This window comes from Bos grunniens, chromosome 8 (assembly GCF_055505025.1).
Source record: "Bos grunniens cultivar Pamir isolate PY7600 chromosome 8, Bosgru_T2T1.0, whole genome shotgun sequence".
Lineage (NCBI taxonomy): Eukaryota > Metazoa > Chordata > Mammalia > Artiodactyla > Bovidae > Bos > Bos grunniens.
This window is the reverse complement of record NC_141172.1, coordinates 69,295,511-69,319,597: the sequence shown is the minus strand read 5'-3', so window position 1 is coordinate 69,319,597 and position 24,087 is coordinate 69,295,511. Positions and strand designations below refer to the sequence as shown.

Below are 24,087 nucleotides of genomic sequence, written 5' to 3'. Positions count from 1 at the left end.
AGCTATGATGTCAGGGTTGCTCACAACTGATTCCATGTACTTGTTCTGCCCCATGATGGAGAAAAGTCAGGCCCAGGACTGGAGTTGAGAAGTCAGAGTGTTTTATGTTGGGGCCGGGACAGGGGCAGGTCTGTACAGAGCTCTTCAGAATTCTGCAGGTGAATGAGGGCAGACCGTGGCAGAGTATTCACACCTTCAGAGGGAGCATGAGATCTTCAGAGGGGGAATGTCATCACCGTAGGGAGGGAAGACCCCGTGGGAGGGAAGTGGTCCAGACAAAGCTCACCCCCATCCTGTATGCCCTGGTCTGTAGCGGAAAGCAGGGACCTGCATTTCCTGGCTTCCCTGGTGGCTTAGATGGTAAAGAATCTGCCTGCAATGCAGGAGACCTGGGTTCAATGCTTGCATCAGGAAGATCCCCTGGAGGAGGGAAAGGCAACCCACTCCAGTATTCTTGATTGGGAAATCCCATAGACAGAGGAGACTGGCAGGCTATAGTCCATAGGGTTGCAAAGAGTTTAGCAAGATTGCAACTAACACTAACTGTTATAGAAAATAAACATACCATTATGGCAACAATCAGATAATACATAAAGGTTCCTATGAGCAATCTCTCTCCAGCACTGTCCTGTTTGGCTCTTGACTGCAGCTAAGGACAGGGAGAAATCTGCCCATGAAAAGATGTCCCAAAAGGTGATGGGGTGACACATGACGTCACCCATACCATTCTCAGCTGCCCCAGGAGAAAGAGTAATGGCGGTTACAATGACTGCTCCCTCCAAAGCGGATTCATTCTGGTGTCTTCTTGTGTCCTTCCTCTAAAGGGGAGGATCCCACATGTGACTGGGCTTTTGAAAGCATAACTCCTTCACAAGAGAGGTCTGAGAGAAGCCTAGTGGTATTTGAATCTTGTTTAATGTTTTTTGATTGTAACTAAAGGGCAATAAGAAGTACCCTTTGCTGATCTAGAGGTGTCTTCCTTATCTGGAAGTTCTCTGCGTGGCATAATTCACAGGAAATCTGAAAACTTTTCCTCTAAGATCAGGAAAAAGACAAGGATGCCCCACTCACAACTTTTATCCACATAGTACTACAAGTCCAAGCCAGAGGAATTAGGCAAGGAAAAGAGGCATCCAAATAGGAAACCAAGAAGTAAAACTGTCACTGTTCTCAGATACATGATTTTATATATAGAAAACCCTCAAGACTCCATCAAAAACTCTTAGAATAAATGAATTCAATAAAGCTACAGGATACAAAATCAGCATGAAAAAAAACCATTGTATTTCTTTATATTAATAATAAACCAGCAGAAAGAGAAATTAAGGAAATAATGTCATTTACAATTGCATCAAAAAGAATAAAATTTCTAGGAATAGATTTAACCATGGAGGTAAAAGACATGCATATTGAAAAGAAGACATTGAAGAAGACACATCTGTGACAACATGGATGGGCCTTGAGGGCATTATGCTAAGTGAAATAAACAGGACAGAGAAAGCAACTACAATATAATCTCTGTTATATGTGAGATCTTAAAAAAAAACAAGCTCAGAGATACAGGGAACAAACTGATAGCTGCCAGAAGTAGGAGGCAGCAGGGTGGGGTGGGAGAAATGGGTGAAGAGGATGAAAAGGCAAAAAGAAAAGAAAAAAGGACTGGATGTAAACTGAGAGTTAACAGACTCAAGAGAGTGTATGACTGCAGGCTTTAGCACAGGGACTGAGGAGGGTTTTGCGGGGCTGGTTAAAATGTCTCTTGCTTCCTCTTGGTTCTCAGTGTCATGGTAGGTGATGAGGCTGGGGGTACACAGGACCTCCACCAGCCCAAGTCATCCGTTGCATCCAATCTGCCTTGGGTTCTCTCTGGCAGCTCCCCTCCCCAGGACCAGCGTAGACTCCCCCCTCCCCTAGTTGGACTGTTAACAAAAGACCTGCCTCAGGCCTCAGGGGTCAAGGGACAAAATGTACCTTTTTTAAAATTGTTAAATTAAAAACAAAACAAAACACGGGGATTCCCGGGTGGTCCAGTGGTTAGGACTCTGTGCTTCCACTGCAGGGGCACAAGTTTGCTCCCTGGTCAGGGAACTAAGTTCCCACATGCCATAAGGCAGCCAAAAATAAAATGAAAACAAAACAAAACAAAACACCTTTCTCCGACTTCCCTGGTGGTCCAGGGGTTAAGAGTCTGCTTGGCAAAGCAGGGACAGGGATTCGATCCCTGCTCCGAGAAGATTCCATATGCTTCGGGGCAACCAAGCTCCTGCACCACAACTTCTGAAGCCTGGGCTCTAGAGCCTGTACTCCACAACAAGAGAAGCCAGGGCAATGAGAAGCCCGCCCACCAGGACCAGAGAGTAGCCCCTGCTCTCCGCAACTTGAGAACAGGCAGTGCGCAGCAATGAAGACCTGGCACAGCCAGAAATGAATTAATTAATTAAAAATTTTTTTCCAAACTAACAAAACCCCAAACTTTCCTCAAGTCACACAGGGATTTATTGACTCTGGATGATCAGAATTCAGAGCTCTTAGTGGACATATTGGTATTCTGGTCCACAATTTAAAAAAAGAAAAACAAAATCCAATACAGGGTCTGGCTGCGGGGCACTGCTGTGACAAACAACACATACGAAAGCTCTTCCCCACCCTGGGCCCCCAGCAGGCTTCTGAGGGCGCAACTTCGAGAACACCTCCCAGGGCTGCCCAGCAGCCCAAGACAGAAACCCTTGTTTCCAGTCTGCAACATTCTGACAGGAAGCAGGCCTGTGGCGCTTCCTGTCCAGAAAGCAAAGGCAGAGAGGGATTTAACTCCTTTTGGAACCAGGCTCATCTGAGAGGAGATTATTCCTTTCAGTGGAAGAGGTTTTCATAATAAGGGTTCCTTTCTCTTTTTATGTTGCATGACTAAATCTGAAAGGCGCTGTAACAGACTTTGATGGAAACTTTAAAAAAAACAACAACAATTTGTACTTGCCTTGCTGTCATAAGCACTCACACCCTCATAGGATAGAGGGCCCAGCACCAGTGAAGTATGGGGGACAGACTTGAGCTCGGGAACAGCAGAAGTATGGAGTCCGTGGGGAGAGCCCACACATATCAGAGACCCTCTGGGAGGTGCGAGGAAGAGTAGAAGAAGATACTGGGAACCCTGAGGAGTGAATGCTAGCTTTTTAGGTACCATCAAAGGCGGTATGGTACCTTTTTAAAAATAGATTTTATTTAAAAGCCAGTATTTATTGATTTGTCTGCCTTGGGTCTTTGTTTCAGCAGGGGGGATCTTCCTTCCATCCTGTGGGTTTCTTTCCTTATAGTGCATGCACTCTCTAGTTGTGGAAGGCAGGACTCAGTAGCTGGGGGTGTGCCAGCTCAGTAGCTTGAGGCATGTGGGATCTTAGTTCCCCCTCTCAGGGATCAAACCTGAGATCCCTGCATTGAAAGGCAGATCATTAACCACTGAAGCACCATGGAAATCCTGATTTGGTAACTTGTTGATCCTGGCAAACTAGGGAGATGGGACAGTCCAGGGTGACTTGGACCCTTCTCTGAGCCTGATGATAGGAAGTGCTGCATTGCCTCAATGTGAATGGTGACTCCAGTTTGTGAAATCAGAGACATTCAGAGTTGTGAACATAAAAAATAGGACTTGGTGGATGTATTCATCTGCAAATAAAGTGTTTCAACTACATAGTCATAGCTAGGCCACCTTCTTTCTCCTGGATGCCACTTATATTGGGGCGGGGAGTTATTCACCGGACTCCAAAACGTTCTGTTGGGTAGAACTTCAGGTTTATAAAATAAAAGTGACAAAAGTAAACTTAGAAACCGTGCTAATGATACTTCAGATCTTTGAAAAGTAGAGTTCACAACAGGAAAATATGGTGTGTATCGTTTGCCTTTGGGGGCTTCCCTGGTGACTCAGTGGTAAAGAATCCACCTGCCAACGCAGGAGACTTGAGTTCCATCTTTGGGTCGGGAAGATCCCCTGGAGAAGGGAATGGCAACCCACTCCAGTATCCTTGCATGGGAAATCCCATGGACAGAGGAGCCTGGTGGGCCACAGTCCATGGGCTTGCAAAAGAGTTGGCCATGACTTAGCAACTAAACAATTCTTTGCCTTTAAATAAATACTTATTTGTAATTCTATAGTAAAGTGATTATTAACACTATTTATATGATATAGGCCCAGGGCAAAAAGGTTCACCAGGTCTGTCTCATTTCCTAAGTACTTAAATCTCAGAAAGTGCAAGTGAGTCTGGCAACCTCCTCATTTTTCTAACAATTCAAAATTTCTTAGTTGACCCATCACTCCCCTATAGTACAGTACAGGGCACCTCTTGGATCTCCTTCTTGGCTGTCCATGTTCTCTGGCCTCCTTGGGGCCCTGGTCAATGAAGGGCGGGGCGGGGAGGAGCAGAAGCTGGGAGTGGGCAGAAGGCAGTAGTTAGAAGACAGGTGATTCATTCATTTTCTCAACCCGTGGGGCATTAGGACCTGCCTGGAACGCAGATTCTGAGTCTCTCCGGCCAGATGACAACAGAGCATGTGGGAGGTGCCCTGTCCCCGCCTCCCAAAGGCACAGACCTGCCTGGCGCTGAATGAAAAACCGTGTCACACGAGGTTCGCTGGCGGAAATTCCCCTTTTGGTAAAGCCCGGGCTCCTCTCCTGAGCCACTCGTGATTGGCTGGAAGTGGTAATGATTATATCAGCAAGCACTGGCTCATTCGCTACCGCGGGTGGAGCAATCCCAAGTAGAGGTAGGCTAAGCTAAACAGCTGAGCTCCGCTCAGGGCACCTCGCAGGGGTGATTGCGCGCCCCACAAAACACACTTTCATTTCTGATGGCTCTGAAGGCTGTCACCCCGCGGCAACCTGGACAGCGAACGCTCCCCGACCGCACCAGGCAGCGGGGACAGAGGGCAGCAGCCTCCTCGAGCTCCCGGGCAGGGTGCACCCAGGGCCCCAGGCCTCGACTCCGGGGCCCCTGGGCTCTCATCTTCACCGTCTTGGGTGTCTTGCTGTTGGTGAGTTCCCGCCGCGAGTCCTGGCTCCAAAAGGCGCTCTTGGTGGCCCGGAAAAGGCCCGGGCGCGCCTGGCTGGGCAAATCCCATCAGGACCCGCCTGGGCAAGTCCAATTCGCGGCGTGTTGGTGGGGGGCCCGAGAGGAGTGCGGATCCCTGGCGTCTACTTGCTGCCTGGAAGATCTGGCTCCTTGGAGAGCCTGACCTCTGGGTTGGCCCCAGGCCCTGGGAGCATCAGATCGTCATTTCTTTCCTTTCCCTTCCCTTTTCCCTCTGCCGACCCTCCTCACTCTTTTCTCTCTTTTGCTATTTTGCACTGCATGTATCTTCTAAAACGTGTCCTTTGTAAATCACTAAGTGTAGGCTCCATCTTCCCCCACCACTGCCTTAAGCACCCTTACATTTCCTTTTCTCTGAAAGGAGAACAACTTCAAAATTGCTTCCAGCTCCTTGCACTTTATGAACAGAAACCACCAATCAACTCAGCTTGGGTCAGATTCTCACCACCTTCTTTCAGAGGGGAGTTGGAGGCTCTGGGTGTGTTTCAGCACTGCTGGTGCTGCTGAGTCGCTTCACTCGTGTCCAACTCTGTGCGACCCCATAGACGGCAGCCCACCAGGCTTCCCCATCCCTGAGTGAGCATTTTTAAGAAACTCACCATGGGGAAAAATGTGCACACTTGGCACCGCCTTCTTGCATTGTTTGAGGCTCTTTTCAAAGCTGCTTAGAGGGTCAAATAAAAAAAAAATTGAGGGTCTAACAAAGTTACAGAAATCGTGGAAATATGCATCTTTCATTGACCAAATTAGTACCAAAAATCTGGAAAGAAATAGCATTTTGTATTCACAAGAAGTATAGAATTCGTTTTTAAAGTATCGGTCTGTAATAGGTAGGACTCATGTTGAACACGTGATGAATGGGTCTGGGTGCCTGTCAAGTATCCAGTGTAGCCATGTGCATTGTCTGTTGGGTAACTCCTTAGAAGTGGAGTTGCTGGGTCAGTGGGTTAGATAATTTTACACTTTTGCCTAGATAATGACAAACTGTTCTCCCAAAGAAGACTGGACCATTTTAACTCACACCAGGAGTCCACAAGGGTGCCCTATTTCCCTGCACCCTTGCACACTGAGCTCAAACGGTAAAGGATCTGCCTGTGATGCAGGAGACCAGGGTTCGATCCCTGGGTTGGGAAGTTCCTATGGAGAAGGGAATGGCAATCCACTCCAGTACTCTTGCCTGGAGAATTCCACGGACAGAGAAGCCTGGCGGGCTACAGTCCATGGGATCGCAAAGAGTTGGAGACAACTGAGCGACTAACGCACGCACGCACTTGCACACTGAACTTTAACACTTTCCCAGTGTAAGAAGTAAAGACGGGGCACCACAGTGTCATGGTTTTGATTCTTCCATTCCAGTAGAGTGTTTCAAGGATCCATGAGATTGCTGAGACTGGGAGTGGATAACCAGGAGACCCCCACGTTAGGACATAGGGGAGGGCACAAAAATTCAGACCAGAAAAGAACTAACACAAATCTTGACACAAATTCTTTCAGACAACAGGAGTTCTTCACTAGTTCTTCTGAGGCCAACATAACCCTAATACCTAAACCTAACGGAAACATTTGAGAAGAAGAAAAAATACTTTTAAATACCCTTCCTAAAAGCAGAGGCAAAATTCCTTTACAAAGCAAATAGTTAACTAAATTCTAGATCTTTAAAAACTATGGCAGAAACCATCACATAAAGTAACTATCCTCTAATTAAAAATGTAACACACACACACACACACACAAACCAGTGTAAAGGAGAAAAACTATATGAACAGCTTAACAGATGCCGAAAAAGAATTTGAACTGACACTTAACCCCCTGTAATGAAAAGGGGAAAGTGTTAGTTGCTCAATCGTGTTCCAACAATTTGCAACCCCATGGACTGTAGCCTGCCAGGCTCCTCTGTCCATGGAATTCTCTAGGCAAGAATACTGGAGTGGATTGCCATTCCCTTCTCCAGGGCATCTTCCTGACACAGGGATTGAACCTGGGTCTCCTGCGTTGCAGGCAGAGTCTTTACTGTCAGAAAAAAGTCTCATTTTATCAGGGTAGAAGGGACCTTCCTCCATATGATGAAGGCCACTCCCTCTTGGAGTCACATTAGAGATTAGGATAACTGAGGAAGGGGCATGAGGGAATGTTTTGAAGCAAGCTAATTTCCATGATCTAGATAGAGGGTTTGGATTTCCCAAGTGTATGCATTAAAAAAACAAACAAACAAAAAAAAAACTCTTTGAATGGTATCCTTAAGATTGTGCACATCTTTCTTTGGAAATCTTAACATTGAAGTAAACTGTAAAGAAATACTGAGCTTGACTTACTGACATAATGCCGATGTATTAAGAGTTGCAGATATGAATTTCATCATAAAAATGAGACACTTAGGAGAATGGACAGAGGGGAATGGATAGAGAAAGAAATATTTGATACACCTAGGTTACAGAACTTAGGTGGTGAGCATATAAGAGTTTAGTGAATGAATCTTAGAACTTTGTTGGATGTTTGAAACTGTTTGTAGCAAAACATTGAGGGAGAAAGTCTGTGAGAGGAGAACCAGGGAAGAAAGGAAGGCATAGGATTGTGAGGGCAGGGAAAGGAGAGTCCACCAGTTTGGGGTGACTCGGAGGAGGCCCAGACTGGGGAAGGGATGATTAGGGACACATATGAGCTTAGCTGTCCCCAAATACTTAACAGGTGGCATTTTATCTTGTTTAGATCCAGGCAGTAGAACTGGGCTCAACATAAGCTGTTTCCACTTTAACTTTGTTTTTCTTTCTTTTTTTTCCTCTTCATGTCACTTTGTACTTTAAATCACTCCCAGATTAAAGTTACAAAACTATACAAAACCCTTTGTTTCCTGTATCATCTGAAACATAGCTGCTGACATGACAGATCCCATGACTGGACACTTGAATGTATATTTCCCACAAATGAGGACAGTCTCCTCCCAAATGACAATACAACCCTGAACGTCAGAACACTATCATCAACACATTAATCCTGGTGGAAGCCTCAGGCTCCAGTGATTTCAGACTGGGCCCATTGTGTCATTTTTAGCACAGCGGCTAACTGCTGCTGCTAAGTCGCTTCAGTCGTGTCCGACTCTGTGCGACCCCATAGACGGCAGCCCACCAGACTCCCCCGTGCCTAGGGTTCTCCAGGCAAGAACACTGGAGTGGGTTGCCATTTCCTTCTCCAATTCATGAAAGCGAAAAGTGAAAGTGAAGTTGTTCAGTCGTGTCTGACTGTTAGCGACCCCCTGGACTGCAGCCCACCAGGCTCCTCCATCCATGGGATTTTCCAGGCAGGAGTACTGGAGTGGGGTGCCATTGCCTTCTCCGTTTTAGCACAGAGACTTGGCTAAAAGCCCTGTATTGCTATTTCTTCTTTCTCCATGTGATTCTGGTATTTTGTGGAACACTGACAGCTTCCTTTTGGGGACCACGTGTTGGATTAAAGCCACAAGTCCATTACTCAATATGTGATTCTATATCCTGATTATGAAAAATTGTATGCATGACAGAACCCTCATTTGTGAAAATGTATGTGTATGTGTGCACACACATGTGAGAAAGAAAGAGAGAGCCTGAGCGTATTCACACATATGGTCAAATAGAAGAAGTCAAGACACAAAATAATGGATGTTTTCTCTAATCCAAGGGATCTCTATGGTTTCTGTATTCTTATAAAAAAAATTTTCCTTGCCCATACTTTCTGGGCTTCCCAGGTGGTACTAGTAGTAAAGAACCAGCCTGCCAACACAGGAGATGCAAGAGACTGAAGTTTGATCCCTGAGTCGGGAAGATCCCCTGGAGGAGGAAATGGCAGCTCGCTCCAAATTCTTGCTGGGAGAATCCCATGGACAGAGGAGCCTGATGGGCTACAGTCCATGGGGTTGCAAAGAGTTGGACGTATCTGAGCACATACTTGCTGGAATAAACATATTTTAAGAGGAAGGAATACAGGGGGAAAAACATAAGTGTAAGTTACTTGCTGGCACAAAAGGCCAAAGAACAAACATGAATGAGAGTTTAGAGCTGGGAAGCAAGGTCCCAGTTGTGTTTCATTTTGCAGGTAGTGGTCAAGGAAATGTGGGGTGGATCCTAGAAGGGGTGAGAGTGTGGAAGCCACTCATGCTTGTCCCTGCTTTGTCCCCATAGGTCAAAGCTGCTTCAGCCATGTCTGTAAGGAAGGATGAAATTCACCAGCAGTCATCAGCCCCACTGGAACGGAGCCCCCAGCAGAAGTTATGTCCACCAGGTAGATTCTAGGACTGGTCTCCAACCCTTGTCTTCATGTCTGTGTATTTATTTCTGGCTGTGCTGAGGCTGTGTTGCTGCATGGGCTCTCTCTAGTTGTGGAGAGGGGGGCCTGCTCTCCAGTTGCGGTACTTGAGCTTCTCCCTGGGGGGCTTCTCCTGTTGCAGAGCACAGGCTCTCGGGTGCACGGGCTGCAGTAGTTGCAGCCTGTGTGCTCAGTAGTTGTGGCTCCTGAGCTGTAGAGTGCAGGGTCAGTATTTGTGACACGTGGGCTTAGCTGCTCTGCAGCCTGTGGGATCTTCCCAGACCAGGGATCGAACCCATGTATTCTGCATAGGCAGGCAGAGTCTTTACCACTGAGCCACCAGGGAAGTCCTGGCCTTTCTTTTTACTGTTTAATGTGCCAGCTATGAATGTGACTTGGATGTGTGGCTTGTAATATATTTCTGTTGGCAGTACTGGTCTAGGGTATGTGTTAGATGAAGAATCAAAAGATGAAAGCCCGGTTGAGAAGAGTTCCCCTTGTGGATTCCACAGATGGCCAAAAGAGGCCTCCCCAGCCACACGGGCAGCCTCAGGGAATCCTGCGGGGATTTACTCACCAGCTTTTCCCTTCCTTCCCAGGATTTTACATGGAAGAAGCCATTGGAGGTTGTGCCCCATGCACCGATGGGATAGACTACACCAGTCATTCAAACACCCTCCCTTCTTGCTTACTTTGCACGACTTGCAAATCAGGTACAGAACCTGTGGTCCCCCATGCCTGCAGTTAGGGTGCTGGGTGATGAGATGGGATTAAATGGGACGAGGAGTCAGAGATCTGATTTCCAGCCCAGCTAGGTTTTCATCTTGTCTTAGGTCAGTAAAATAATGAAAACAGAAGTTATTTGCATAACGCATGCCAACTGGTAAGGAAGTCTTTCAGAACACAGCTGGAAAGAGGAGAATAACCTGTCCCTTGATGGAGGGAGCTGGATGGTAACAGTGCAGAAGGCCTGGGGGAGTGGGGCAGGGCTGGGTTTGAGCTGTGTCATGTGTCTGATCCTGGGCCAGGCTCCTGCGGGCGCCATGCCCTCTGCTCTGGGGTCTCAGCCTCTCTAAGCCTTCATGACCTGAGGTCCCTCTGCCTCTCTGGCAGGGCATCACCCATTGAGACATCATCCAAGGGTTCCTCTCCATCCACAGCGTCTCAGATTACACCTCACCCCAGCCCACTTCTTTCTGGGCTCTCTCATTTCTCTTCCCAACCCTGATGCAATCCGTAATGATGCACAGTCCCTTTTATGCCTCTATTGGTGATGCCTGAACAGTGGCTGTTCTATGGATGGTCTATGTGTGTTGCCACAGAAAATGACCACAAAATTACTTAAAAAAAGATTAATTCATTTATTTTTGGCTGTTCTGTGTCTTTGTTGTGGAACAAGGGCTTTCTCTAGTTGTGGTGAGGGGGGCTACTCCTTGTTGCTTTTCATCGTGGTGCACAGGCCCTAGAGCACAGGATCAGTAGTTGTGGCACACGGGCTTAGCTGCCCCGCAACATGTGGGATCTTCCCAGACCAGGGATGGAACCTGCGTCCCCTGCGTTGACAGGCGGATTCTTAACCACTGGACCACCCAGCAAGCCCTCCGAATTACTTCTTGAACTGAGTGGATGGAGATCTGGGTTGTGAAGAAGGGTTGAGAGACATATGAGGGAAACACACTCTCAAAACCTTATCTTTGGTCTCTAGGAGAAGAAGAAAAAAATCGCTGCACCCCGACCAAGGACTCTGAGTGTCAGTGCAAACCTGGCACTTTCCGTGGAGAAGATGCACCTGAATTCTGTCAAAAATGCAGCACTGGGTGAGACACAGGAGCCTAGGGGGGCTTCCAACCCACAGGACACCCCAGTTTCCTTGTACCCACTTCTGTCTCCTGCTTCCGTGAAGCCCTTCCCACCTCCCAGAGCTCGTTGTGCCTGTGGGGTCTCCTGAGCCTGCAGCAGTGCTCCCTACCACCACTGTTTGTCCTGCACGGCTTTCCCAGTGGCCCCTTCCCACGTCTCCTCGGGAGGGACCTAGAAAGACTGAAGTGCTGACAGCAGACAGAAGTCATGAGGAGGCCACGTGTGTGCTCCTTCAAGGTTCCTATAAAACCAGAGCCAACTCGACAGGCCTCACACCCAGCCCCTTGTTCCCCAGTAGCACCTGAATCTTTCCTATTCGGGGACTTGGGGGCCAATAGTAATTCACTGTCCTCTGATGCTCCAGTGTTGGCTGAGATTGGTAGGAAGAGTCAACAGGTGGATGAGAGGGCCTCGTGTTCAACTTTGACTGGAGGATGAGTCAAACTTGTGTCCACACCCTTCTGACCCTTGAGCTGGATGAGGCAGCCCCCCGTCCCCCCCGCACAGAGCTTCCCGTGCAGCCCAGGGAGGCCAGGCGGGCCTTGCAGAGGAAGCCCAGCTCCTGAAGGACAGCTCTGAACACTCAGTAGGAGCCTGCGGGCCACAGTACACAATCCTGGATCTTTCTCCCGCCCAGGGAGGGGGAGTGAGGGGACCCTCCCCTGCAGACAGCAAGAGCCTGTATCCCCTCCACTGTCTTGTCAGGGGACCCAGGACGGGAGGCTGCCCCCTCTTTCTCCTCATCCAGCCAGCTGTCCCTGATGGGTCCCCCTGTGTCTGTACCCAGGTACCCTGATGGGAAGGTCATGGTCATGAACTGTACCCCCTGGAGCAACATCAAGTGTGTGGACCAAGAATCAGGTACCCCGGCCCATGGGGAGGCCCCAGTTCCTGGAGAGCTAGCAACCATGAGCCAGAGACTACCCATGACTCCCTCCCCATCCTCAGGCCCTTCAAGGCTGGTGATTGGAATAACTGTAACTGGAATCATCGTTTTGCTAATCGGATGTATGGTATGGTGCTGCTTGAAAGGTAAGGTTCTAGAAGGGAAGGAGATGGTGCTGGCTCCCTCCATCTCCCCAATCCTCCTGTTCCTCCTGGCTTGTCTCTGACTTGTTCCCCAGGAAACCCCTCCTCCTCCCACCTCACCTGGTCCTACAAAACTGATCACATCGGGCCCCCAACTCAGCTGACAGTCCCCTCTTCCCCTTGGCCGAGTCTGGTGGGAGGAGGCAGGAGAAGAGGGTGGCTCAGTAGCACTGCACAGAGATTTTACATGGGTTTAATTTTACTTCATTTTCTTCCCTCTCTTCTCCTCCCTGAGGGTTCTCCAGATTCAGAATGTCCCACATGCAGTCACAGGCCTGGGGCTCTTTGTTCAGTGTCTGAGCCCCCAACCTGTACCCTGTCCCTAGGAAGGGAGGTGCGGCAAGAGCGCCCTCCCCACCACTCAGTGGATGTCTCTTCTCTTCTAGGTCTCTTTAATGAGTGCTGGCACAAGGTGATCAGTTTCTCCAGCATCTGGCGGCATCAGGCCCTCGGTAATTGCATCACAACACAGCCCAGGGTGGACACGGTCCCGGGTTTGTCCTATGCTGTTGTCCCTGACTCTCTCAACTGGCCTGGGGGCTTTGGCTGAATGTAGGAGGGAGACTGGCCTGCTGAGAGATGTCCTAAGGCTGGTTGGCAGCTCTGGCCCTGTCCTTACTGTTTGAAACACCCTCACTCTGTAGCCCTGGGGCGTGGGGGGTGTCAGGCAGGGGTGCTCAGTTCCCCTTAGCATCACACCAGAGTCTGGGTGCCATCAGCAGAGCCCAGATGTGCTGAGTCTATGCCCACTTGAGGGTACAGCACAGGTGTAGGTGGGAAGGCAGAACCCACTGTCCCCCCAGAAGCTGTAGGGGTTTGTGGGTTTGTGACTCCTGGGTCAGTGCCTTGCTTTTTCGAGGCCCTTTTCTGGCGCTTATGTCCCCCAGGAAGGTCTGGGGCTCTGGACCATGCACACAACAACAGGCTGACCAATGGAGACTGACTTTCCATTCTGGTCCCTTGGCAGAAAAAGAAGCTGCAGAAAACAACACCCAGTCCCGAGATGCAGCAAGCAGACTGCCTGTTGGTGAGTGTGGGGCTCTGGACCTTCTGCTTGCTTGGGACTGTGGTAGAGACAGGGAGAGGCAATGGGTCAGGTCTCCTCTTCTCTGGGGAGGTGGTGATGGAGGGAGAGCGGGGCATGGAGGGAAGGGAGCCCACCCCCTGCTCTGGAGAGAGACCAGGGCATGGAGGGGAAGGGAGCCCCAACCCCTGCTCTGGTCCACTGGCAGCTCTGATGCTACTTCTCATCTGTCTTGTCACCACATCCCTCGTCTGGAACAGGGCAGGTGAAGGGTAATCACTCCTCCCATGACTGACCCAGTGATGGAGTCAGAGCTACATAATATTTTTCTGTGTGACTGTTACATACTTTTAAGCCATTCCTCATCATAGTGGGAATTTCACATTTATTTCAAAAGTATTGTTAAATTAAATCTACTTGAAGGAAAATTTCTTTGTCAACATACAGAAGTATTTTCACTATGTATATGTGTGTGTGTATATATATATATATATATGAGGAGGGCATGGCAACCCACCCCAGTACTCTTGCCTGGAGAATCCCCATGGACAGAGGAGCCCAGCAGGCTACAGTCCATGGGGTCGCAAAGAGTCAGACATGACTGAGTGACTAAACATATGTATATTATATATGTATACACACACACACACACACACATACAGAGACGTTTACAGTTTGGGGTCGTATCATTTCAATAGTTTTGAGGTTTTTGAGTATTACCTTAATTTATAAATTAATCTAGGAGGAATTGAGATCTTTTAGCTATTCTATATTTTTCTTATGAAAAGAGTTAGCATTTTAAATTAAGAGTTTTATAATACCTCAACTCCATGTGTGTTTTTCTTCAGTAAATTGCTCATTTCTTGTTGAGGCTGTATCTTTGTATTACAATGTTCTATAACCTGATGAGTTTATCCAACTCATAATTCATTATAGAATTTATTGTCATAATTTTTAACATTCATCCATCCACACATTCACATTTAAGTATTATTGTTGAACCATTAGAGTTTTATAAGAACACAATCATATATAAAATAATGACTCTTCTGTCCGCTCCCCTCAAAGGTCCTGCATTGGTTTTGATTTGCTTACGGCTGCATCTGCCAGAATTTCAGAACAAGGTTTACTAGGCTCAGTTCTGTAACCTAGGACCCCCGGTTAAGACCAAGGCTGCTCTCCATTGTGTTTTACAGAAACCAGCAGCACCTGAAGGATCTCAGAGGAGAAGATGGCTGCTGGTTCCAACAGATGCCACTGAAAGTGAGTGTTTTTTTCCTGGGCAGGGGATCAGGAGTGGAGGGAGGAGGGACAGTGTCCTAATTTCTGTCTCCATAGCGGTTAGGGCAACTCAGAGAGGGGATGGCTTGTCCATGAACCATCGGGACTCTAATTCCCTCCCTGCCCCCTCCTCTTTTTCCCACCCTGCACCCCTCTGTCCTCTAACAGTGGCCCCTAACACCTCCCTGTCCTTCCCTCTTCCACCATCCTCTCTCCTCCCTGGTTGCTCAGGGCCAGGTTGACCCACTCGGAGATATCCGAGAGGTTGTGCTGTCCAGCAGGGCACCCACTGGCCCAGGGAGGCTGTGGAGCCCTGTCCATGCATGCTAAGTCTCTTTAATCATGTCTGACTCCTTGCAACCCCATGGACTGTAGCCTGCCAGGCTCCTTAGTCCATGGGATTCTCCAGGCAAGAATACCGGAGTGGGTTACCATGCCCTCCTCCAGGGATCATTCCAACCCAGGGATCGAACCCACATCTTACATCTCCTGCATTAGCAAGCAGGTTCTTTACACTGGCGCAACCTGGGAGCCCTGTGGAGCGCCTGAACTGTGGCTAAATCTGATGAGCTGTAGTATATAACTCGATACTGTAGTTCAAGGAGTTGGTAGAAAAAATGACTATAATTTGTCTCGTTAACAGTTTTTTTTTTGTATATTGATTACATGTTGAGGGGCTTCCCTGGTGGCTCAGATGGTAAAGAATTCGCCTGTAATGCAAGAGAACAGGGTTCAGTCCCTGGGTCAGGAAGATCCCCTGGAGAAGGGAATGGCAACCCACTCCAGTATTCCTACCTGGAGAATCTCATGGACAGAGGAGCCTGACAGGCTACAGTCCATGAAGTCACAAAGAGTCAGACACACAACTGAGCAGCTAACACTACATATTGCAGTGAAAAAAATTCTTAACTTACTTTTAATTGGAGGATAATTGCTTCACAATGTTGTGCTTGTTTCTGCTGTACAGCAACATGAACCAGCCAGAGGTGCACATATATCCCCTCCCTCTTGAGCCTCCTTCCAACGCCCCCATCCCACCTCCCTTAGGTTATCACAGAGCTCTCTGTGTTATCAAGCCACTTCCCATTAGCTATCTATATTACATATTGAAAGGAAATTTTTTAGAATACTTTGAGTTAGTACCATATTTTATGAAAACTAGTATTGTTATTTTTCATGTTTTCAGTGTAACTGTTAGAGAATATAAACTTGTGTTGGGTGCCCTCCTTATGTACTGTGGATGGTGGTGTGCACAGCATTTCACACACACAGCGTTGAATCTGCAGCACAGTCCATGAGGCGGGTGGTGTTTGCTCCATTTTAAGGTTAAATTCTTGCTCGGAGTCTGTCCCCATCGAGCTGTACCGCAGTGTCAGGCAGTGAGGCCGAGCGGGGTGTGAGGCCGGAGACCTTCCTCCCTCCAGGCCTTTGCTTTGTCCCGAGTGCAGAGGTGGCAGCCAGGAGGCCTCACCCTCCTGAGAAAGGCAGGTGCCCTCCTCTGAGGTCTGTTGCCCCTCGCTGTCCCACCCTCTGTCTCATATCACAGATGCCTTCTCCCTCTGTGACAGCAGTCTCCTCTTCCAGATGGGCCCGCATCCCCTGCTTGGGGCAGGACTCTCTGCTGACCTGGACTGTCCCCAACTGCTCTGGGTGCTGGCGAAGTTCAATGCCCAGTGCCTGTGTGGCTTGTTTGCTGCTGGGAAGCAGGTCAGGGGCGCAGAGCAGCAGGATTACCAGCAGGGGGAGCTCCTCAGGTTCCCATCCTGAAGTCTAGGCCTGAATTGAGGGTCCTTTGCCTTTGTGAAAGCCCGTTCCAACTCTGTCTCTGTGACTTTCCCCCAACCTAGGCCTGAAGCTATTCTTCAGTGAGTTTGCAGCTATCTTTTCCTTGTGACTTCTGTGATTCGCTCCTGAGGCAGTTGGGCCTCACATGAAATGAGATCCTTGTGACCAGAGAATAGACCTGGGTCTCTCCACATGCCTTGTGTGATGCTGCCAGTCACCAAGAAGGGACAGGGGACCTCAGTCAACACCCCGATGGATGCCTTGGAAATGCTGGGGCAAAGGTTGACAAATGAGACAATTCAAGAGTGCCTGCGGAACTCAGGAAAGTATTAACATGTTTATGAAGAAAGTGAGACAGGCTCTGCTGTGCCCTGACCGTTTGAGGACCTCAGTCTTTCAGTTCAGGACACACTGCTAATAGACTTCTAGTTTTTATTTGTATTTGTTTGAAATTTGTCATTCATGTTAGTATGTATGCATTTAATGATGTAACTTATAATGAAGGTGTTAGTCACTGAGTCATGTCCAACTCTTTGGGACCCTATGGACTGTCCCCACCAGGCTCTTCTGTCCATGGGGTTTCTCCAGGCAAGAGTACTGGAGTGGGTTGCCGTTTCCTTCTCCAGGGGATCTTCCCTACCCAGGGATGGAACCTAGGTCTCTTGCACTGCAGGCAGACTCCTTACCAACTGAGCCACCAGGGAGGCCCCGTAACTTGTAATATACATCATTAAAGTGCAAACATCTTATATGTCTTGGTACTTTTATGTTTGTGCATATATATGTATGTGTAGAAAAACATTTTGCAAATATAATTTCTAGGTTTATGTGGGCTACCTGGTTGAGTACTGGCAATCTAAATAAACTAGAAATACAAAAGGAGGGCATTCCCTGGCTGTTCAGTGGTTGGGACTCTGCCCTGAGAGCCCTGAGTTCAATCCCTGGTCAGAAAGTAAGATCCCACAAGCCATGAGGCAAAAACAAACAAACAAAAACCTACAAAACAAGAACAGCAATAAAGGAGAGCAAGCCCACTGCTGGGGGAATTTGACCACTTTGGGATTGCCTGGCGACTTCTTCAGGGTCCAGGCTTTAAACATGTCAACTTTATAGTTGGGTGAATATTTGTATTTTTCATAGAGAGATGTTAACAAGTGAGCAGAGAGGGAGTGGAATTGGCACCCCCGTGTTGTGTCTGGTGACCGTGAACTGGGCTGTCATTCCCCGGGCTTCCTCCTGCTCATCTGGGAGGTTAGGGTGGGACGTGGGTTAGATACGAGTGTCAGATAGTTTCTGTGTCACGTCTGCTCTTATCAGTGACCTTCATTCCATCTGGGCTCAAGGAAGAGAGGACAAGGATCTGCCATAGTTTCTGGGAGGAAGAATGGATGGGCTCCTTGGTTATGTTCAGTGTTGGCTTGCTCCGCACTAGACGGGCCCCCCTTGATACTGGTGCTCTGAGCCCAGAATTGCCTTTTTGTGTTTGAATTGGCTGATTAAGGATCTCAGCCCCTCTGTAAGCTTTGACCTTCTGCAGAAAAGACACAGAAATGATGATTCTTAAATACTGTGAGAACTGACCTAAAATGCCTGCTATATTAGGGTTTTGTATTTTATTTATTTATTTATTTATTTATTTTACCTTCTGCCAAACCCTTCTCCATAGTATTCCAATCACTGCAGGATAATTTAATAGCAGAAGCAATTCTCAGGGAGGTTTTTGGTCTAGTCCATCTCAAGGCTTGTATGTTGTCTTCCCAAGGTTGATGTGACTGGTGTGGTCAAAACTGGAATTGCCTAAAATGTAGGTACAAATGGATACAGTGTGTGGAGTTCTCTTGTGTTTTGAGAAGGGCCGACCCCCGTGGTCTTGGTGCTACATCCCTCTGGCCCTGATGTCCCTCCCTCTCCTGGAAGTCAGGTGTTTCCTGTCTTTGCTGTTCCTTCTGTGCAGGACACTCTGCCTTCATCCCCAGGAGGAGATAGAAATGAATTCCTGGGACTTCCCTGGCGGTTCAGTGGTTAAGACTCTGCATTCCCAATGCAAGGAGCCTGGGTTCAGTCTCTGGTTGGGGAACTGAGATCCCACACACCACAACTAAGCATGTGCTCCGCAACTGAGCCCATGTGCTGTAGAGCCTGCACATCACAGTAGAGGAGCCTGTGTGCTGCAGTGAAGAGTCTGCCCAGCTAAAATAAATAAATAAGATACAATAAAATTTGAAACTGTCACCTATATGTTACAAAAAGCATGTGCATTTGTAAAACAGTTTAAAAAAGTAAATAGTCAAGTGTCAGGTCACTTGTCCCTTTCTCAGAAGACTTCCTTGAGTGCCCATTAGAGTATCAGCCTTGTCAGTATTTGTCATGTATATTCATTTGTACACATTTATTGTGTGTTTTACTAATGAGAACCTTCAAGAAAAGTGAAACTTGACTCCTTTGTTGCTTTCCGGTGGGTGCTTAGTCGCTCAGTCGTGTCCGACTCTTTGCGACCCTGTGAACTAAGCCTGCCAGACTCCCCTGTCCATGGGATTCTCCAGGCAAGAATACTGGAGTGAGTTGCCATTTCCTACTCCAGGGGATCTTCCCGATCCAGGGATCGAACCCGAGTGTCCTGTGTCTCCTGCACTGCATGCGAGTTCTTTGCCTGCTGAGCCATCCGGGAAGCATTACTGCTTTATGCCAATGCAAATGTTACAATTTAAAGTTTTACTTGAAGACTGGATGCCTGTTCAGGTTTCTCCTCAGTACTGAATTTGTGACCAAATTAAATATGCAATTTCCACATGTACACCCGTGGTGGATTCATGTTGATGTATGGCAAAACCAATACAGTATTGTAAAGTAATTAGCCTCTAGTTAAAATAAATAAATTTAAATTAAAAAAATTTTTAAAAAGCAACCGTAATACTATATATATCTCATCTAAAAATTGGATAATAAAAATTCATTAAATATACAAAAATAATAAAAAAAAATATGCAATATCATATACAAATTTTATAATTTTAGTAAATGTGCAATTTTATGATTTTGAATAAAATTGAATATTCAGTGTTATATACAAATTTTGCAATTTTCTATAAACCTGCAATTTAAAGAATTTGTGGCCGAATTAAAAATGCAATGTTATATACAAATTTTATAATTTTATATAAATAAGCAATTGGATGAATTTGTGACCAAATTACATGGCAGTTACATAAAAATTTTGCAATTTTATATAAATATGCAATTTTATGACTTTGTGACCAAATTAAATATGTGATGTTATATACAAATATTATAATTTTATATATAGTTTTATACAATTTGACAAATGTGGAATGTTATAAAAAGTATAAGAACTATCAAAATGTTAGAAATTATATAGTTTTCCATAAATATACAATTGTATGAATTTGTGATCAAATTAAATATGTAATTGTATATAAAAAGAGGCATGTGTGTGTTTTTCCCCCATCCTCTGGTTCTCTGGAGCAGTTCTGAGTGAAGGGTACAGGGGTGTGTTCTTGCTGTGTGACCCACTCCTTCCTTCTCCCGTTTATGCCTCAGGCTCATCTTGCATGGGTGTGTCTCCTGCTCTGACTCAAGATTTCCAGATGCCAGATTCCTGGGGGACTGGAATTCAGCCCCTCCTCTGTCCACCTCCTCCCCACTCTTCCCCTGGGAGAGAGGCCCCAGCCTGGCCAGGCACCTGCACAGCCTCCCCCTGTGGTGTCTGTGTCTCTGAGTCCTGTCTGGGCCTGCTGGGCTCCCTGGAGGTGCAGACTGGCTCTGACAGAGCTCTTGGGAAGGGCTGGTGGGGCCCTGCTTGCTGGGGTTCTTCTGTGGCCCCTCACTTGTGAGCCTCCTGCCACTCTGGGGCCACCTTCCCCTTCTGTCCCTGCTGTCCTTTCTGCATCCTCATCACAGTGGGTCTGGTGGCTCAGCCCTGTAACCTCATGGAGACACGACTCCCTTCCCCTGGACCTTAGGATAGGATCCCCCACCCACCTAGATTTCCTGGGGGAGCCCCGTGGTCCCAGCCCTGTCCCCTTTCCCAGAGCAAAGGTGCTTGTGCAGAGCTGCACACCCCCTGACTGCCCCCACTCCTGCCTGTGAACGATTACATATTATATCAGGAGTGGGAAGAAAAATATTTTAGATCACAAATCAGGAGGAAGAGGTGAATTTATAATTACTTGAAAATAAATTCTTGAAAAGCAGTGTTGCCTGTGTGAGACCCCTGTATCAGATCACCTAAGTTGTCCTTGAATGGAGAAGACTGACCTGGCCTCCATTTGTTTTTAGGTCTGTTAACACTTTATGAGAAGCTGAGGGGTGGGGGGTGGGGGGGTGAGGGTGTTAGGGGCAATATTATATAATCAACAGGCTTGAACTTCCCTGGTGGCTTACATGATAAAGAGTCTGCCTGCAATGCAGAGGCATGGGTCCAATCCCGGGGTCTGGAAGATCTCCTGGAGAAGGAAATGGCAACCCACTCCAGTATTCTTGGCTGGAGAATCCCATGGACAGAAGAGCCTGGCAAGTCCCAGTCCATGGGGTCACAAGGAGTCGGACATGACTGAGTGACTAACATTTCACATATGGGATGCATCCGAGCAGTTTTACAGGTTAGGTAAGAGCACGTATTAGTGGACATTAACCTAAAACTTAGTGTTTTAGAACTACAGTCTTATTCTTGTTGTTCAGTCACTCAGTCTTGTCCGACTCTTCGTGAGCCCGTGGATTGCAGCATGCCAGACTTCCCTGTCCTTCACCATCTCGCAGAGTTTGCTCTAACTCATGTCCACTGAGTCGGTGATGCCATCCAACCATCTCATCCTGTCGACCACTTCTTTTCATGCCTTCAATCTTTCCCAGCATCAGAGTCTTTTCAAGTGAGTTGGCTCTTCCCATCTGTTGGCCAAACTATTGGAGCTTCAGCTTCAGCATCAGTCCTTCCAATGAATATTGAGGGTTGATTTCCTTCACGATTGACTGGTTTGATTTCCTTGCTGTTCAAGGGACTCTCATGAGTCTTCTCCAACACCACGGTTAAACAAAGCATCAGTTCTTCGGTGCTCAGCCTTCTTTATGGTCCTACTTTCACATCCGTACACGACTACTGGAAATACTAGAGTGTTGACCAGATGGATATTTGTTGGCAGAGTGATGTCTCTGTTTTCTAAAATGGCATCTAGGTTTGTCACAGCCTTTATTACATCACCATTTCTAATGGTTCAGTGTAGGTTGGTTCTCTGATACTGAGTCTCACCAGACTGGGGCTGTGGTCCCTTCAAGGCCTGAATGGAAAAGGACGTGCTTCCAAGCTTACACATGAGGTGGGGCTGGATTCAGTTCTTGGGGCAGTTGGCAGGAGGCTGTCCTTTGTCCTTGTGATGTGGGCCTCTCCATTGATTGTTTAGTCGTCACTCAGTCATGTCAGCTCTGTGAAACCCCATGGCCTGTAGCCTACCAGGCTCCTATGTCCGTGGAATTCTCCAGGCAAGAATACTGGAGTGGGTTGCTATTTCTTTCTCCAGGAGATCTTCCCAACCCAGGGATCAAACCCAAGTCTCCTGCATTGGCAGGCGGATTCTTCACGGCTGAGCCACCAGGGAACCCAGTCCTCTCCATATGTGTGTGTGTGTACCTGCTAAGTCGCTTCAGCTGTGTCAGACCCTTTGCGACCCTATATCAGGCTCCCTCTGTCCATGGGATTCTCCAGGCAAGAATACTGGAGTGGGTTGCCATGCCTTCCTCCAGGGGATCTTTCTGATTCAGGGATTGAACTGGCATCTCTTAGGTCTCTAGCAATGACAAGCGGGTTCATTACCCCCAGTGCCACCAGGGAAGCCTGGACCTCTCCATCAGTTCAGTTCAGTCGCTCAGTCGTGTCCGACTCTTTGCGACCCCATGAATCGCAGCAGGCCAGGGCTGAACAAAACATGGCGGCTTGTTTCATCAGAGCAAGTGAGTGACTGGGGCAGGGGGAGGGGAAGTCACCATCCTTTTACCTTGATCTTGAGACATCCCACTGTTCTGTTGATCATTTCTCGGTATTTTGTCTGAAATTCTGACAGGTCTGAGATCCTACTTGCGAGTTAATGAGTTACCCTACCACAGTTATTTATGTGAGTCTTTATGAGTGTGCATGTATACCTGGGTAGCATGTATATACCAGTATACAAGTGTATGTGTATGCATACAAACATACATGCTAGCCAACTGTGCACACACCATCCCGTCATGAGATCTCTGGATCAAGGATCAGACTGTTTCGTTGCCAAGTAAACGTAGCCCTGGTTCCCCACAGCGGGAGAGGGTAGAGGCACGTGTACCTGTGTGTGCAGTGGGGTTTATGCATCAATTCCAGGTTGTGAAACTCAGAGCTTAAATAGATGGCTGACACATCTACTCCTGCTCTCCTTCTCAGTAAGAAAGATCCTGTATTTTCTTCTGGAATAGAAACAAAGTCTCTTCTGGAGGAAAGAAGCCTAGAATATGAGTACATGGCCCTGATCGGCAGGGGACAACCTCTAGTCCCTACAGGGCAGTAGCCAACCTCTCTCTTCTAAGGCGTGTTGCATGCTAAGTCGCTTCAGTCATGTCTAACTCTTTGCAACCTTATGGACCTTAGCCCACCAGGCTTCTTTGTTCATGGGATTCGCCAGGCAAGAATACTGGAGTGGGTTGCCATGCTCTCTTCCAGAGGATCGTCTTGGCCCAGAGATGGAACCAGCATCTCTTAGGTCTCCTGCATTGACAGGGAGGGTCCTTTACCACTAGCACCACCTGAAAAGTCCTGTTAACCAAACAGCCTTTAAGCAAAGTTGCCCACAATCTTTGCTCAAAAAACTTAAACTTTAAGCAAGTCTGAAAAATGTCATGTCCATTTTATAAATTGAAGATAATAGGATTAAAGGCCAGAAATTTGTCCCCAGTACTAAAGATAAACAGGGTGCACACAGTCTCTCTGCCTGGATGTTAAACATTCAGTCTATGGAATTTCATTAAATACATATAAACTTTTAAAGATTTTTTTTTACATCCCTCAATAGTTTGAGTTGGACAAATAGAAAATACAACACTAAGTTTTTGGAATAGATTTCCACAAAAACATGAAGTGACTTTTCACCCATCCCTTTCCTGGGTCCTGAGTCATCTTTGCCTCTTTTTTCTTGACTCCTCAGACTCAGGTTTTACCATGTCTCAGCACTTGACTGCTCTTCCTCTGGTTTCTTTTGTCTTTTCTGTCCCCTTGGGCACACCTCATGCTCTCCCTGCTGAATCACAGCAAAAGGTCTCTGGCTTTGACAGCTCTCTCTGTCCTCCATTATGCTACGATCCCACAGGAGTCTGGAATCTTCCTGATGCAAACCACTTCCCAGGATTTCCACCCCTCCCTCCCTGGAGAGTGTCCAGACAATGTCTTAATAAGCACTTGGCTTTTGCTCCATTCTCTGAGTTGCTGAAACCATATCCACACTAATGACCATTTTAGTCTACCTATTAGCCTTGTTAAATAATCATGGATTATAGAGACATTTGGGCTTCCCCGCTGGCTCAGATGGTGAGGAATCTGCCTGCAATGCAGGAGACCTGGGTTCAATCCCTGGGTTGGGAAGATCCCCTAGAGAAGGGAATGGCAACCCATTCCAATGTTCTTGTCTGGAGAATCCCCTGGACAGAGGAGCCTGGCAAGCT

General features: G+C 47.4%; 1 protein-coding gene across 11 annotated transcripts in view; it reads left to right on the top strand.

The window, feature by feature from the left end:
• The window catches only part of LOC147367349 (tumor necrosis factor receptor superfamily member 10B-like), a 40,463-nt gene extending 20,631 nt beyond the window's left edge, over nucleotides 1-19,832 (top strand). For 2 of the 11 annotated variants that reach the window (XM_086416382.1, XM_086416387.1), the window contains exons 2-9: nucleotides 9,230-9,329; nucleotides 9,953-10,066; nucleotides 11,059-11,170; nucleotides 12,001-12,245; nucleotides 12,689-12,754; nucleotides 13,270-13,329; nucleotides 14,523-14,589; nucleotides 16,455-19,832. In XM_086416382.1, coding sequence (XP_086272508.1) covers nucleotides 9,230-9,329; nucleotides 9,953-10,066; nucleotides 11,059-11,170; nucleotides 12,001-12,245; nucleotides 12,689-12,754; nucleotides 13,270-13,329; nucleotides 14,523-14,539 — 714 coding nt within the window. In that variant the 3' untranslated portion in view covers nucleotides 14,540-14,589; nucleotides 16,455-19,832. Of the gene's footprint in view, nucleotides 1-4,724; nucleotides 5,023-9,229; nucleotides 9,330-9,952; nucleotides 10,067-10,466; nucleotides 10,718-11,058; nucleotides 11,171-12,000; nucleotides 12,246-12,688; nucleotides 12,755-13,269; nucleotides 13,330-14,522; nucleotides 14,590-16,454 lie in introns of those variants that run through there. The other 9 variants (XM_086416386.1, XM_086416389.1, XM_086416383.1 and 6 more) reach the window with 8 other exon arrangements.
• The last annotated feature ends 4,255 nt before the right edge of the window (nucleotides 19,833-24,087 follow it).